The sequence below is a fragment of the Marmota monax genome, unplaced genomic scaffold (assembly GCF_021218885.2).
Source record: "Marmota monax isolate L192 unplaced genomic scaffold, Marmota_monax_Labrador192_F-V1.1 WCK01_AAM20220418_F8-fsc00038, whole genome shotgun sequence".
In the NCBI taxonomy this organism is placed as follows: domain Eukaryota; kingdom Metazoa; phylum Chordata; class Mammalia; order Rodentia; family Sciuridae; genus Marmota; species Marmota monax.
Window position 1 is genome coordinate 13,052,707 of NW_026692498.1, and position 17,105 is coordinate 13,069,811.

The window sequence follows — 17,105 nt, forward strand, 5'->3', positions numbered from 1 at the left end:
ATTTTGACAATATTATTTTCTATCCAACATAGGAGGTCTTTCCATCTTCTAATGTCCTCTTCAATTTCTTTCTTCAGTTTGTTTTTTTTTTTTGTTTTTTTTTTTTACTTTTCATTGTAGAGGTCTTTCATAGTTTGGTTATATTTATTACTAGGTATTTTATTTTTTAAAATTTATTTATTTTTCCTTTTTATTGTGACATTACAATTGTAACTATAGGTAATTAATTTTTTAAAAATGACTCGTTCCCTTGAATTTTCATTGCCGAATTATTTTTTATGTTAGGTATTATAAGCAAATAGGTATTCACACAATATAATTAGGCCCATTGTTTGAGGGATGGTGTTTTTGGCAAATATGAATCTGCTTATTCTTTGACTTTTATTCCTATTTTTCCTTTTTGTCTACCAGTACAAAATATTAGTTTTGATTATGTGTTTGTTAGTGTTATGTGCCTGATTGTCTTGTGCCTGTTGGCAGGGGAATTCCTCAGGGAAATTGAGAACCAATACATCTGTCATGGGGTCTGAGGACTAGCAATTATAATCCAGTTAAATTAGTAATCAACCCATGAAGAGGCCTTTGGCCAAACTTTGCCTTAACCACCTCATTAAAATTTCCCTAAGGATGTTTCCCGTCTTACAAAATAATGAAAAGAATAGAGAATTTGCTAACTCCATGTTCTGGGGCACAGAATTATGAGATCATTGACTCTATGGCCCTGCAATGTGGGAAAATGAATACATCATTCAAATATCTAGCTTGTGTAATACTAAGATTAAGCCCTTTTAAATTCAATAAAATTATTATTATGGTTGGGTTTTAGCAAATGATTTTACTGTTTTCCATTTGTTTTCTGTTTCTCTTTTCCTGTCACCTTTTGGAGCAGTTAGTGCTTTATATCACTTGTAGAGTCTTGAAAGTTATTTCTCTTATCTGTTTTTAATAGTTAGTCTAATAATTACAATATGCAAGGTTACTCTCACCTCACTTTACCTTAAATTAATGTTAAGTCATATAAAAATAATTTCATTTCCCCTCTTGTGCTATTCTTAAACAAGTTTTCTTTACAGATGCCAGAACTCTACAGAATACAGTTATTATGCTTGAATTAAACAATCAATTTTTAAAAGAAGTTTAAGAAACAAAAGGAAAACATATTAAACACATATTTCAATTCTCTCCCTTCCCAGATGTAGTTTTAAGATTCCATCAAGTGACATTTCTCTTTGGCCTACAGTTTTTCTTCCTTGCAGGACAGACTGCTTCATTTATCTGAAAATGTTTATATTTTTGCCTCCAAAACATAAACAGATATTTTCTTGACACGGAATTTTAGGTTAAGGATTATTTTCTTTAGTGTTTTAAAAAAAAACATCATTCTATTGTCTTCTGGACCTTATTATATATCTGCTGAATGTTGGTCATTATTTGTACAATTAGCTCACTGTGTAATGACTCATTTATTTTTAAAATTTTCTCTTTATATTCAGTTTTCAGTAGTTTAATTATATGTCTGGGGTTTTTCTTTGTGTTTATCCTGCCTGGAATTCATTGAACCCATTAAAGAAGTGAAGAATCTTTATCCCCTTGTCTCTCTAAAATAGGTAATTTTCTTATACTTCACATACAGCCAGAGATATGAAAAATTGTGCTCTATATGTGTAATAAGAATTGTAATGCATTCCTTTGTCATATACAAATTAAAAAATAATTAAAAATAAATAAAATAGATAATTTTCTTTACTGATGGTTGGAAAAGAACTGTAATTCTAAACATCAGCTATGAATAGTATCCAGCTTTTGCTTCTGCTGCAGGTGTCTGTGAGAGGTGCAGAAGGAGACCCAGCCAGCTCCCAGCTCTTGGCCAGATGATTTAACTGCTGAGTTGCTAAGTAGTGGCTGGAACTTCGGGAGCAGGACACAGTTCAATTCCTGGAAAAGAGTCTCAGAATGCACAATGCTAACCAGCCAAGTACAGAGCCACCTCCCTGAGCATGGGACCTGGAGGGAGGGGCTTGACCTCACACTCAGATCTCAGATGTGTGCACAGCTTGTTGCCTGTTTCTATCAGGAACCTCAGCACTGCATTTCTGGAAAAAAAAAAGACCAAAGTGCCTTTCAAAACCGGCATCTTTGGAGGATATATTTCGTGATCTGGAACAGTTTCCTGACTCTTGTCTTTCCCTACAGACGTTTGCAGAGCCTGAATGAGAAGACAGCTTTCAGGTGAGAACAAAGGAGAATTGATGATCTGAGACCCCCCTCATCTCCTTTTATCTCCTTATTGAAGCAGGATGAACAAAATACTCCTGTTGGATGTGAATAAGAATTTCTGGGCTCATTTGGGCTGAGGATTTTTCCAGGGGTAAAAGAAATTCTTTCATTGGAAAGTCCACTTTCAGATAACTGCTATGTACAGGGCAGTATGCTAGATCTGTCAGAAATTCTTGACTGGATGAAGCCAGGTCTGAGTCTGTATTAATGAATAAATATGAAGACATTTGGGAGCTTGCTATCAGTGGGTGGGAGCCAGAGACTATAAAGGCACCTGAAAGGAGCATGCTGGCTCAGGTGGCATTTATTTGCCACAAAGTGTACACATGCCATGCAAAATTATCTTTTTTAAAAGAGAGAGAGAGAGAGAGGAAGAGAGAATTTTTTAATATTTGTTTTTCAGTTTTCGGTGGACACAACATCTTTAGTTTATGTAGTGCTGAGGATCGAACCCAGTGCCCCGTGCATGCCAGGCGAGTGTGTTACCGCTTGAGCCACATCCCCAGCCCCAAATGTTACCTTATGTAATCCTCTGTGGCATTCTAAGGCAGTTGGCTTTACCTAGGGTGGTTACTGATGTACAGGGAATTTAAGTGCCCTGTTTAGTCATAAAGAGACTAGGTGGATACTCACATGGGGACTGGAACACGGAGGAGATGAGTTGTTAATTTAAAACCATAAAAAATAAATGTAATGAAAAAACCTTCACCTACAGTGTTATTTGATTTTTCCTTCTAAGCTCTTATCTTTGTGTATGTTATGTCTAAACGTACACAAAAGTGACATTTGTATCTTCATACAGTTTTCCCCAAAGTATTTTTGTTCATTGGCATTGTTTTCTTTGGATGAGTTCCAAGCACTGGAGTGACCGTGTCAAAGGTTCCAAGGGCCTCCTATAGGACTTTGCTCATTGCTGCTCTGGCAACCCACCAGAGGACAGCTCCACTGGGTCCCCTGTGTAGGGTCTCAGAGGAGAAGCCTTTTTGTCTTTCTTTTATTTTTGTTTCTAATATCAAAGAAGACTTGCTTTATTTAGGGAATAATGCTAGTATTAATTAAAATAACTGATACATATTGAGTCACCCTCAAGCCAGTCACTCTATACTAAGACATCATCCCATTTACTATGTGCCATTTTACATGGATTTAATCTCATTCCATCCTTTCTGATTTGATTCAAATCTGCAGCAAGTAGTTATACAGAAGAAATGTTACTCTGTAGAGTGTATTTGGATGGCACTGTGGATTGACTGTGGCTTCTGCTGAAGACAGATGGAGATGTTCATCCCCCTGATTTGATCATTATACACCATATTACATATCAGTTGTGTACACTGTACCACATTGATTCGTGAAATTCAAATAATAATTAATAAAAAGTGTATTAATAATTGTAATTATTGAGCACCTATTGTGTTCCAGATGTAGTTCCAATCTCCTTATGTATATTGAATTATTTAATTGTCTCACCTGCTCTGTGAAATAAATTCTATAGTCATGACCATTTATTTATAGATGAATAAATCAAGAAGCCAGTGAAGAGTAAAGCAACTTTCAGTATCATACAGCTTCTAACTGGCAGAGTCAGGCTTATCACTGGTGGATGGTAAATCTCAAAGGATGCTCATGTGTGCTTAGAGAATAGATCTGTTAATCTCAGTGCATTCTTAATTGTTGGAATTGAGGGTGGTATAAAAATGAAAACAAATGTTCATAAATACTTTTAAAAGCTTAGAAGGTCATAGTAATTCAGAAAGTGGCATCTGTACTTTCTACCAGCCCCATTCTTTCTTGGAGTTAGTGAATAGGCATCATTGGAACAGCAGGAATGTAGCTCACGACATTAACTAGAACTGCCTGCTGTGTCCGGGTCTTCCAGCTCTTCTCATTCCTTGATGTTTCTCAATCTTTTCTTTAGCTTAAAGTTCCTGCCAAGATGTTTCCTTTGCAAAGTCCACAGATGCTGCAGATGCTAGAGAAGTCCTTAAGGAAGAGCCTCCCCGAGTCCTTAAAGGTGAGGGTGGAACATTGTCTGGGGGGGGGATGTAAGACCATCTACAGCCTAAGAATGAGGTGGGGAAAAAAAGGGGCCTTCACTGAGCACCTGTGATGTGCCAGCCACTTGCTCTGTGGCCACTGATTTAGTTCCCATCACCCTGAAGCAAGGCAGGTCTATTAAATCCATGGAGCTGAAGAGGAAATGAGACTCAGGCATATGTCTTGACGGAGACCACACCAATAGTGGCAATGCTGTGACTTGAATCTCATATATCTTTGCTATGTGATGACTCAAAGTCATTCCTATGTACTCTTGCAAGAATTGTGTTACATAACACTGGAAGTTTTCCAGAGTTGCAAAGTTGACTGAAATGAACACATTAATGTTTAATTTGTTTTCCTAAAAAATCATGTGTCTGGTAAGACATCAACCCTATGATTCTTCTTTAATGTTAATAAGAAATCAATTCCTGTTTTGTCAAATCCCTGATGATTATATGCAGTGAGCAAGAAAAATGAATCAGTGATCTTGCACATAGAAGTTTTTCTGCAGTAACATATATTGCCAAGGGACTGGAATATTACTAGGGTTAAAGAGTGCCTTTGTATTATGATAAGGATGTTAATTCACCACAAAGACAGGAAAATGAGTGAAATCTACATACCTACTAACAGAAACTCTAGATGCATGAGATAATCACTGATAGACATGTAGAAAAAAAAACAGATAAACTACCACTCTTCTCTCAGTAAATACAAAAGAGGTGGAAACCGTAAGTATATTGAAGACATAAGTAATACTGAACTAATTGACACTGAAAGAATATTTTCTTCAACAACAGCAGGATACATATTCTGGCCAAGTGCTCATGGAATATTTACCAAGATAGATCACATTTTTTAAATAATTAAAATCACATGATATAATAATGGAATAATTACAATAATAAAATTTAAAAAGTGAATATTTCCTCAATTCTTCAATTTTCTTCAAATGACTCAAACACACCTCTAACAAAACCATGCTTCAAACTCACAAAGAAAATTAGAGTGTAATAACTGAATGAAAATGAAAATGCAAGATATAACAATTTGTGAGATGCAACTAAAGCATGGACAAGTGGGAAATATGCAGCATTACCTACTTAAACAAAAAAAAATTAATCCTCTCATCTCAACGGTTCAAGTTTCTACCTTAGAAATTTGAAACAACTAGGTGGAATTTAACCCCTTAGAAAGCAGAATGAAGGAAATTGAAAAAATTCAGAAATTAACAATTGTGAATGGAGGAGAAAAACAGGAAAAAAAATTAGTACATCCAAAATCTTGTGCTTAGGAAAGTTCCATATAGTTGATAATATGAAGATCAAACTGACCAAGAAACAGAGAAGACATAGTTATCAATGTCAGGAAGGAAATAGGGGACATTACTACAAACTGAATAGATATTATAATCATGATAAAGATGTACTATTATGAACACTGTACTCAGGCATTTTGCAATTTATTCTGTAAAAAGCATAAATCACCAACCTAAATTGCTCCATATCTATAAATGAGAACATTATAACAACGAAATTTCCTCATCAAGATGACTTCACTGGCAAACTCTACCACACATACAAGGAAGAAATAATGCTAATTCTACACTAAACCCTTCAGGATAAAGCAGAGTAGGAAGAACAGCTCCAAGTTCCTTTTATATCTATGGAAATAGATATTATAAGAAAATCACAGAACTACATCCATCATTAACACAGATGCAGAAATTCTCAACAAGATACTACTAAGTCAAATACAGCAGTGTTAAAAAAGTAACATTGTAACCCAAATGAATTTATCTTTAAAAATTCAAGACTAAGGGAAAAATAATACAAGGGGGAGAAATGAATGACAGTAGAGGGGGTAGAGAGAGAAGAGGGGAGGGGAGGGGAGGGGAGGGGGGATAGTAGAGGATAGGAAAGGCAGCAGAATACAACAGACACTAGTATGGCAATATGTAAATCAATGGATGTGTAACTGATGTGATTCTGCAATCTGTATACGGGGTAAAAATGGGAGTTCATAACCCACTTGAATCAAAGTGTGAAATATGATATATCAAGAACTATGTAATGTTTTGAACAACCAACAATAAAAATTAAAAAAAAATTCAAGACTAGTTCAACGTTCAAAAATCAATCAATGAAGTCAGGTGTGTTCACACATGCCTGTTATACAAGTGGCTCAGGAGGCCGAGGTGGGCAGAGGGCAAGTTGGAAACCCACCTTGCCAAATTAATAAGCTTGTCTCAAAAAAGGACTGGGGGTGTAATTCAATGGTAAAGCACCCCTAGGTTTCATCCCCAGTACCATAAAAAAAATCCATCCAGCAATCAATGTAGGCTATTATATCAACATATCAATAAACTAAAGAAGAAAAAACATAGGATCTTTTTTTTTAAAGGTACAAAAAAGGTGTTTGATAATACGTAATATTTCTGATAAACACAGAATTCTCAGTGAACTAGGAATAAAAGGGAATTCCTTCATCCTGATAAAAAGCATATGGGCAAAAGTCACCACTAATATCCTACTAAGTAGTCAAGACTGAGTATTTCCCTTAAGGTGTTAGCAAGGCACAAATGTCCACCCTCACTTCTTCTATTCAGTGTGACACTATTGTCCTTGCCAATAAAATAGTCTATTCACAGAGGTCACGATTGGCTAATGTACAAAATATTAAGAAATATGCAATACAATTTTCTAGCTATAATTCAGTTTAGTTTAACAGAATTCAAGTCAACAAAACAACAGATATTAGTTATATATTCTAGCAATGAACAACTGGAATTAAAAATAATTGCAATTTATAATAGCATATTCACTACTATATGTATAACAAACACATACACACACACAAAAAAAAAAACCCTAAGAACTAAGAGAATTGAGTATAGATCCTTGTTAGCTTACATTTTATTTTGTTAGTGACTCACATATTTGGAATCTTTTGGGTAAAATAAGGATGATGTGTTTAGTATAGTTACATACTGATCTTCCTGATGGGAAACCTGGTAGGAACGATATAATGTTCTTTGTTACCTTTTCCTGGTGCTCTGATATCCTGTATAGACATCACTTATGGACTATGCCACAGTAGCTTTGGGTAACCCCAAGTCACTGATCTGAGGGAGGTACTATAGAGCAGCTAACAAGAGGGCAAGGTCCAGAGTCAGACTTCTTTGATCCAGCAAATTCACTATTTGCTGGGCAATCTTGCAAAAGTTAAACAGCTCTGAGTCTCTGCGTTATTGCATGTAAAATAAGTAAAACCAGAAAGTCAATATTTTTGGTAGATATTCCCACTATACATCCACTAAAATCTCTGCTAAAAAGGAAAACGAATATTGTGGCCTATTTCCTAAATGGTGGATACTGAATAGGTTTATCTTACTTACCAACTCTAAGTTATTCAATTTGGGGGTTGCTATAGGGAAAGAAAGGAGAAGTAATTGCCCTTATATCTGTAATTTGTTGTGTATATGAACATCCGTCATTCCAAATTCTAATGTTAAAAAAAGATAACCTCTTTATTTCCCCCCAAACTATATATAACTTCTATATTGAGCTTCTACTGTTGACAGGGAATTTCATACTCTGGTATAAACTGAGAACATATAAACATTTTAAGGGAAGGGTAGGGAATCTCAGGATTAGGTTTGGTCCTTGGATATTGAAAGGTTCATCATTCCATGGTCTTTGATCTTGGTGACTTTCCATTCCACCTTCTGAGGTACCATGTCCTAGCTGTACTTAAGTCCTGAGGACCTCTCTGCTGTAACTTCTTCCAGTTTGGGGATGTCTTTCTCAATTTCTTTTATGTTCCTATTGAGGGCACTGATGCTTGAATAGATGATTCTAGAGAAGGTTAAACTGATTGTGCAGTGTGTGATGTTCCTGGACATTATTAGTCACCAAAGCTCATGATTTGAGCGCCATGCTCTCACAGGATTAAATAGATAGAAGGCCAGTTAACCTCTCTTAAATCTTTAAGTGGCATGTGACCTTTGACATAGAAATTTCCTCATATGAAATTTGTAACAATAGGCATATTTTCAAAGATTTAATAAAAAATCTTCCTCGAAGAACTAACCTAAATTGTCAGAGAAAACTGAAATGACCAACAATAAGAGGTAGGAAAATTGAATTACGGTCCTTCTGTCTAATAAACATGTACTCATGAAACATGATCATGGAGATTTCTGCATATTGACATGGAAATACATACACTATATATAGTGTATGTGGGGAAAATATATGTTAAATTAATATATTTTAAGTGATTTCATCACATAAAATTATAAACATACTTAAATGTATGGATGAAAATAGAAAGAATGTAAGGATAAGTTCAGTAATGTATGAGTGATTGTTAATTTATTTTATCTGTATATTTGGCTATATGTACTTATATACACACATTGAAGTATAATATTCTCAGCATTTCATACAAAAACATATTTGGTTCTTACTAGAAATAAAACACAACCTGAAGACTGAAGTCCATGCTCTATTAGTTATAAACACTGATTCCTAGGAATAAGGCTTGTTGTGGTTAAACAAGGCACTTGGCTGTTCCTTTGTAATGTGCTGACTCTTGCTTTGTTGAAACGTTGTAGGTCTATGGAACTGTCTTCCACATAAACCAGGGGAACCCATTCAAGCTAAAGGCCTTGGTGGACAAATGGCCAGATTTTAACACAGTAGTTGTGCGCCCTCAGGAGCAGGTAAGTTTTCTGGGGTGGAATGAAAATGACTCTGTGTTTGTATTTGCTGTGTGTGTGACATGAACCTGGAAGAAAGTATGGTGGACCCCAGGGAAACAGTCTTGTCCTCAAGGAGGTCACAGAGAAAACAGAAAAGCAGAAGAATTGCAATGTGGTGTGAAAATGTTCAAGAGCACACAAGAGCACTTATGTTGTAGGGAGTTGTTTTTGTGTTAAAATTATACTTTAGATAACAGAAGTAGCACTGAGTGAAATTTGATTAAAACCAGTGATTTCAGAGGTAGTAAGAAGAGGGTCAAAAAGACTTCCAGGAAGTCTGGGAATTTGACTCAGCACTTGCTTAGTATGTGCAAGGCCCTGGGTTTAATCCTCAGTCCTGGGAGGTGGGGAGGCTTCCAGGTAGCTATTTTACCAAAACTGGATTTTGATGTTTAATAGGTTTTAAGAAGCTGACAAGAGCTGGTGGGGAGCACATTCTAATCTGATGAAAATATGTGAGGTTAAATATGAAGAATGATATGGGAATATAAGTTTACAATATCTATACATGGATATTAAATCATCAATACCAGATCTTTCAAAATCACCCCAAATGATGAACATACTTCAAATGCAAATATATTTTATGCACAGTAAGGAGGATTAGGTTTTACTACACTGAGATTTCATCTCACACCAGTGAGAATGGCAGTCATCAGGAATGCAAACAATAAAAATGCTGGAGATAATGTGGAGAAAAGGGAATGTTTTACACTGTTGGTGAAACTGTAAGTTAGTACAACCACTATGGAAATCAGAATGGAGGGTCCTCAAAAGACTAGGCATAGAACCACCATATGACCAGCTATGCCACTCCTTGGCATTTATCCTGAAGAATTAAAGTCATGTTACTGCAGTAATACATGCAGACCCATGTTTATAGCAGCACAACTAACAGCCAAATTATGAAACTAACCTAGATGTCCATCAATTACTGAACAGATAAAGAAAATGTGCTATATACACATAACGGAGCTTTATTCATCTATAAAGAGAAATGAAATTATGGCATTTGCAGGAAAATAGATAACTAGAGATAATTGTGTTAAGTGAAACAAGTCAAACACAGAAGGTTAAGGGTCCTGTGTTTCTCTTATATGTGGAAGATAGAGAGGAAAAAGGAAAACAAAGGTGGGGGTGGATCTTCTAAAAACTAAAGGGAGATCAGTAGAGGAAAGGGACCCAGGAGTGGAAAACAGGGAGGGAGGGGGAAGGACTGGGGAGTGATACTGACCGACTTATATTGCTATATTTTGTGCATGTATGAATATGTAACAACAAATCCCATCCATATGTACAATTATGATGCACCAACAAAAATATGTAAAAAATAAAAAAAGAAAGATTGGGATTTAAGTACCTTTAAAAAACCCCTGCATTCAAAAATATAAAGGTTAATCATATAGTATTATTTTTATATAAATTATAACATATAAAATATAAATTGTAGTAGTTTTTAAGCACACATGAGTAGACAATAACTACTAAAAAAGAGCACATATGGAAATATAAAACTCACTCTTAAAGATAAATACAGAGTGAAAACGTCAATATTCTCATACTGAAATACTGAATCTTACTGATCTCTAATATGAAGGTTAAAAAGTCAAAACAATAAAATGTAACTAAAACTGCAACAAATTGTTCAGGAGTATACATAGATGAAGGTGCCATCACTTTGATACCTAAGCCGGAAAAATACATCCCAAGGAAATGAAAGGCCATTTTCTTTGCTGAAGACTGATGCAAAAATTCTCAGTGAAATATTAGCGAATGAAATTCAACAATATATCCAAGAGATCATACACTGTGACAGTCAGATTGATCCCTGGTATGCAAGGCTGCTTTAATACATACAATCAGTATGGCAATATGTAAATCAATGGATGTGTAACTGATGTGATTCTGCAATCTGTGTATGGGGTGAAGGTGGGAGTTCATAACCCACTTGAATCAAAGTGTGGAATATGATATGTCAAGAAATTTGTAATGTTTTGAACAACCCACAATAAAAAATTAAAAAAAATACATACAGTCAATATGAAATACCATAATAACAAAATGAAAATTAAATACCACATGACTATTGCAATTGATGAGGAAAAAAATTGACAAATTCCAGCATATTTTTTTTTTTTTGACAAAAACTCTCAACAACTCAGGCATACAAGAAAAGCACCTCAATATAAAAATTTAACCCAGCAATCCTTCTTCTGGGCATGTATTCCAAGAAAAATAATCACTACCTTGTAAATATGTCTGCACTTTCATATTTATTGCAGAACCATTCAAAATAGACAAGACATGGAAAAACTAGGAATCTGTGGACAGCTATATGACACACACACATATTTATATTATATGAAATTTTCTGTTATGTATGTAGTCCCATTGTTAAAACAGTAATATTTGTAACAAAATGTTAGATCTCTTAAAAAAGAGATCCTTGCATTTTCCATAATGTGGGTGACTCTGGAGGACATTATGCTAAGTGAAATATACCAATCACACAAAGAATAAAAATGAATAATCTCACTTATATGTGAATCTTTTAAAACATTCAGACCCAGAGAAGACAACAGTGGTTAACCAGGTCCTAAGTGGTGGTGGTGCTGGGGGGTGGGAGGAGACAGGCCAAAAGACTCAATGTGGCTGGTATGTAGAATGTCAGCACTAGATAACCTCATGTGCAACAAGAAGAATGAAAGCAATAACATTTACTGTACTTTCTGCTAACTTAGTAAATTTGAGCTGCTATTCCCACAGAAACAAAGAAAAATGGTAATTCTGTGAGATGAAGGATCTGCTAACTTGTTTCAGTATAATAAGCATTTTGCTAGTTATATCATACTATCAGATCATGTTGTAAACCTAGAAACACAGAATTTTTATAAAAACACCACCAAATGACACAGAAAATAAACAAAAAACCCCAAGAAATTTAAATTATTAATATCTAGCCATGGAATAATATTTGCTTTTTAAATGTTATGTTAGAAACAGTGAACGTCAATAGTTTTATTATCAAACGGTGAATCACTTCTGTTTGAAGTTTTCTACCTGCTCTGCATGCGCCAGGGATTTGTTCTCTGGTCCTTCCTTCACCTTCAGATAATCTCAATTCTCATTTGCTAACTTTGAGAAGGTCTTTTTGGATAAATGTTGTGTTTTCATTTTGTTAGGAAGGCAAACTGTTTATAACAATGATGCTTTGTGATTTATATTTTGAGAACAATGCGTGCTCATTTTGTATAGTTTTACAACATAGAGTTAAAAATTCTAATACAAGGTTACCTGTGCCAATTTAAATACTATCAAATTCAAAATGTTTGTTCTGAGGCTGTTTAAAATAGAGTAAGATTTACTCTTGTAACTGAAACTTGCCTTTGACAATAATCACTTTTTGTCTTTCTCCTCGAAGAATGCAAAATTATAGAAAAAAAATGTTTCTTGAACTAGGGCAGCTTTGGTTGGTTCAAATTGTAATGGAACATTTTTGGCTTAGCAGAAATTTTTAAACATGAATTTGAATAGAATCCTCGACTTGGTATCGCGATGTACATGATTGAGAAAAGTAGTGATAATATGTGCAAAAAATGTCTGTATTAAATTTATAATATAACAATAGAGGGGAATTTTAGACACAAATATTGAGATCTCTTGGTATAAACAATCTGGTTTATTCCCTGTTGCCCAACCAAACAGGACATGACAGATGACCTTGATCACTACACCAACACCTACCAAATCTATTCTAAGGAGCTCAAGAGCTGTCAAGAATCGCTCGTCTCCTCAGATGTCATTACCTGGAAACAACATTTACAAATCCAAAGTAAGGGGGCTGGGTGTGTGCTGGCTGCTAGACCCCCATGTCTACCTCTGGGCCACTTTCCACCCTGAGAACATTCCCATATAGCCTTTCCTTCCTTCCCCCATGCCTAGTGTCCACGGCTTGTATTGACTGTCACCACCTCTGCAGGGGAGTAGAATTCAAATATTGTGCACTATGTGGTTGTTATTAGTAACTCTGAGTAAGGTAATTTCTTGTAAGCTGAAGATTCAAGATACATTTTGCAACGTATTCAGCAGTCCTCAGGATGTTGGGTGTGAGAGCAGAGGTTGCCCTCTGGTCTTCCATTCCTGGAATAAGAATGAAGCTCCTAGTGCCATAGAGAAGCTCCCAGGTCACCAAGGAGGACACCGGCTGTGGTTATGAACATGCCCTCTAGAGTCAGACTCCAAAGGGTGCATCCTTGCTCTGCCTCCTGCTTTGTGATCTTTAAAGTGATATAATGTAACTATTGCTCAGTTTCCTCATAAGTGAAAATGAGGAACCTAAAACACAGGGTCAGTGTAAAGGGCTAAATGAACTAGAAGACCAATTCCTGGGCATATAGCAAATGCACAGTCAAAATAGGCTACTATGAATTATGTACCCCTTCTCCTTTGATTTCAGAGTAACAGCCAGTATTTCTGGTGCTTTTTTTTGTATAAGAGAAAACCTGCTCCAGGGAGTGACTTGGCCATGTCATACTCTTGGTGGCATTACCAGAAGCCAAGAGTGACTCACTCTAAATCCTGCATGGTTCCTCTGGGCCTCTTCTTATACCTTGCACATCGCTACTTCTCTCCTTCCTTCCTCCCTCCTAGGTTCACAGTCCAGCTTGGATGAGGTGATACAAAGTCTTGCTGCTGCTAACTTGGTCCAGGTCAAGAGAACACAGTGCATTCTGTACATGATGCCTCAGACAGCAAGGAAACTGGTGCCTTTCCTGGTGGATACAAAGAACTTACGTCCTGAATCTGGGGGACCCCAGATCAAGTGAGTGTGATTAAAGATGCTCTCTCTGCACTGCTCACATGTCACTAGAGTGTCTTCCAACCTCCCTCCCTGCGTTCTCTCTCACCTCCCAGAGTCCCTCTCCTGGATGATCACCTGCTTAAAAGCCACCATTTCTCACCTCATCTTGAACAAAATGCAAACTTTATAGACCCCACAAGACCTGCACCCTCACCTCCTGGATGTCACCTTGACCTTGCTGCTCACTCAGCAGCCCTGGCCTTCCTTCTGCCACTTGACCTCATGCTCTTGCTCCTGCCTCTGCATCACTGAACTACCTCTTTGCCTGCTCAAACATCCTTCCTCAGATCTCTATGTTTTTTTAATTTTGCTTCTCATACTCTCAAATTTTATTTCCTTTGACAGTTTCCTATGAGCACCTCATATAAAACTCTTGCCCCATGGTAATTCTTTAGGATAAAACCCAATGTTCATTTTCATTATTGGACTTGCTATTACCTGAAAACAGTTTACTGGTGTATCTAGCTCCCTGTTCGTTGCCTCCTCATGATATTTAGAACAGAGATCTTCTCTATATTGTTCACTGATGGATTCTCAATAGCCAGAATATCATATGGCACATAGTGGATTCTTATTAAAATATTCATTTGATGAATCGACTTTCAAGCAGAAAATGTTTCCAAATAATGTGAATCTAAATATATTACATATTTTCTTCCACCCATTGCAAAGGTAACTGATGATGAGAATTTAATCTGCAGATCACCCATCCCATGGCTCTGTGTGTGTTTATATGCCTGGAAGAGCCTTATGCATATGGTAAAGTCTAGAAACTAGCACTGTGTTGGGTCCTTCTGTCTACCTCGCAACGTAGTTAGAGTAGGAGATGTTATTCCTACTTCCTGAGAGAGCGGACTCCGATGTTTAAGTGGCTTGCTCACCACATGTTTGGGTGTAACTGAAGCTTGGATCTTCTAGATCTTCTAGCCTCACCAGGCTGTTTCCAGGATGTCTCCTGAAGCCTCTTTAAACCATTGTAGGGGTCTTCAGACTTTAGTAATCCCCAACAGGATCTATCTGTACCTCATATTTTTGCCCCTCTCTGGACTTCAGTTTTTCCATGCATTCAACATGGTGGCCAAGGACCCTGATGGCTAAGATTTCATGGCTCTGTCTTTACTTTTGCTAGCAGGTGCTTTGGGGCTCTCATTTATTTTCTTTTATCCACTTTTCTGATCTGTAAAATAGGGATGATATCATCCGCTCCATCTTAAGTGGAGAGTCACAGCAATGTTGAGGGGAATAATAGTAAATTTTTGTGGAATTTTTATTGTGTGTGGCACTATCCTAGGTACTTGCCATGCAATAGCTCTTATAATATTTATTTCTGCATTTTGACAGCATGTTATTAATATCTTCATTTTATGTTAGAAGAAATAAAGGCAGAGAGACATTGTTTCCTGCATGAGATTGCACAGCTAGTCAGATTACTAACCCAGTCTGGCTGCTGAGACTGTGCCTTCACCTCTGTTCCTATATGCCTCTCAATATAATTTTTGGGAAACAAATTTAATGCCTCTCAGTGTGCAATATTATGGACTATTCTCTTCCCCCTTTTCTCAACAGTAACCATGAGATGTTTAAACTCTCATCACTGGATGTGACCCACGCTGCTGTGGTGAATAAATTCTGGCATTTTGGTGGCAATGAAAGAAGCCAGAGATTCATTGAGCGCTGTATCCGGACCTTTCCCAGCACCTGTCTTTTGGGACCTGAAGGGACGCCTGTGTCATGGGCCCTGATGGACCAGACGGGGGAGATGCGAATGGGAGGCACTGTGCCTGAGTACCGGGGCCAAGGCCTCATCTCCTACGTCACTCACGTCCACGTCCAGGTTCAGGAGAAGCTTGGCTTCCCTGTGTATAACCATACGGACAGAGCCAACAAAATCATCCAGAAAATGAGTCACAATCTGCATCATGTCCCCATGCCCTGTGACTGGAACCAGTGGCACTGTGTGCCTCTGTGAAGCTGGCCCTGAACGCAAGTTAGCCTTGGATAGGCTGTGATGTGGCTGGAGGCGTGGATGAGTAGACAGGGAGAGAACAAATCATAACCAGTGCTATAGGAATGGGCATCGTTGGGCTCTGGGGAAGCAGTGTGAATGGTTAACAAGACCACCGTGGTCCCTGCACTCAAGTTACCCTACGGATCCAGCAGACCTGGCATGGCCAGACCTCTCTGTAGTGGTCACTGGCCTTGTTCAATTTCCTACCCTTCTGGATTCCAGTGCCACTTTTTTCTGTTTACCTGTGTGATTCCCTACTGCTTCTCCTGGAACTCTGGTCTCACACATTGATTATTACCAATGGCAGATACCACTAGTTATGTCAAGATGTGGCTTTACCTGATAGATGGTATTTTTCCGTCTCTTTTCCTAGGACCCCTCTATTTAGTGGTCAATTATGACCTGTCTTTGACATACATATATTTTAGTGATCCTTTCACTGGTGCTGTCAGGTCTTTTTAATAACCATGTTGCTATACTCCCTGTGCAAATATATGGCGGTAAGGGCTACTATACCTGAGAGACTTATTTTTTAAAATAAATTTAATTATTTGTATTTAACCTACACAACTTGATTTTGTGGAATATGTGTGTGTGTGTGTGTGTGTGTGTGTGTGTGTGTGGGTATATGCAAGGAAAGAACAGATCCATTGTGTTACAAAATTGACCACTCTTTTGTTCTATGGCAAAACAGTTAAAATCTACTCATTGAGCATGATTCCATATCTAGTACAATTTTATTACTCATGTTTAAAAAACATGCTGTCCTCAGGTTTTACGTTATATCTCTAGACTATTCATACTACATATGTACTAGTTTCTATCCTTTGATTTATATCTCCTATTTCCCACCTCAGTTTTGTTCTCTATCTTTGCATATTTATCATCTTAAAGATTCCACATATGAGTGAGATCATACAATATTTTTGTCTGTGTCTTATTTTACTTAGCATCACGTCTTCTAGGTTCAACTACATGTGGCAGGATCTTGTTCTTTTGTAGGGTTCAATAATATTCAGTTGTATATATGTACATATATGTGTATACAAATCTGTAGATATATCTCTCTCTACAGGGAGTGACGTCTATCTATCATCTATCATCTCTCTATCTGTATCACTCTATTTGTTCATCAGTGAACACTTAAGTTGTTT

At 36.9% G+C, this 17,105-nt stretch overlaps 1 protein-coding gene across 1 annotated transcript; it reads left to right on the forward strand.

Annotated features, from left to right (window-relative positions):
- Positions 1 to 2,009: 2,009 nt before the first annotated feature.
- LOC124093285 (glycine N-phenylacetyltransferase) lies at positions 2,010 to 16,512 on the forward strand. The gene is made up of 6 exons (XM_046445680.2): positions 2,010 to 2,229; positions 4,196 to 4,291; positions 8,936 to 9,043; positions 12,788 to 12,914; positions 13,733 to 13,904; positions 15,510 to 16,512. The coding sequence occupies exons 2-6, from the start codon at positions 4,214 to 4,216 to the stop codon at positions 15,910 to 15,912; spliced, it is 888 nt and encodes a 295-aa protein (XP_046301636.1). The 5' UTR covers positions 2,010 to 2,229; positions 4,196 to 4,213; the 3' UTR covers positions 15,913 to 16,512.
- Positions 16,513 to 17,105: the final 593 nt, after the last annotated feature.

What these genes read in the sequence shown, in the direction of transcription:
- LOC124093285 (XM_046445680.2), top strand. Translation starts at nt 4,214, where the DNA reads ATGTTTCCTTTGCAAAGTCCACAGATGCTGCAGATGCTAGAGAAGTCC. An exon ending in GCCTCCCCGAGTCCTTAAAG is followed by an intron (nt 4,292 to 8,935) that starts GTGAGGGTGGAA and finishes GAAACGTTGTAG; the next exon opens with GTCTATGGAACTGTCTTCCA. An exon ending in TCTGGGGGACCCCAGATCAA is followed by an intron (nt 13,905 to 15,509) that starts GTGAGTGTGATT and finishes TTTTCTCAACAG; the next exon opens with TAACCATGAGATGTTTAAAC.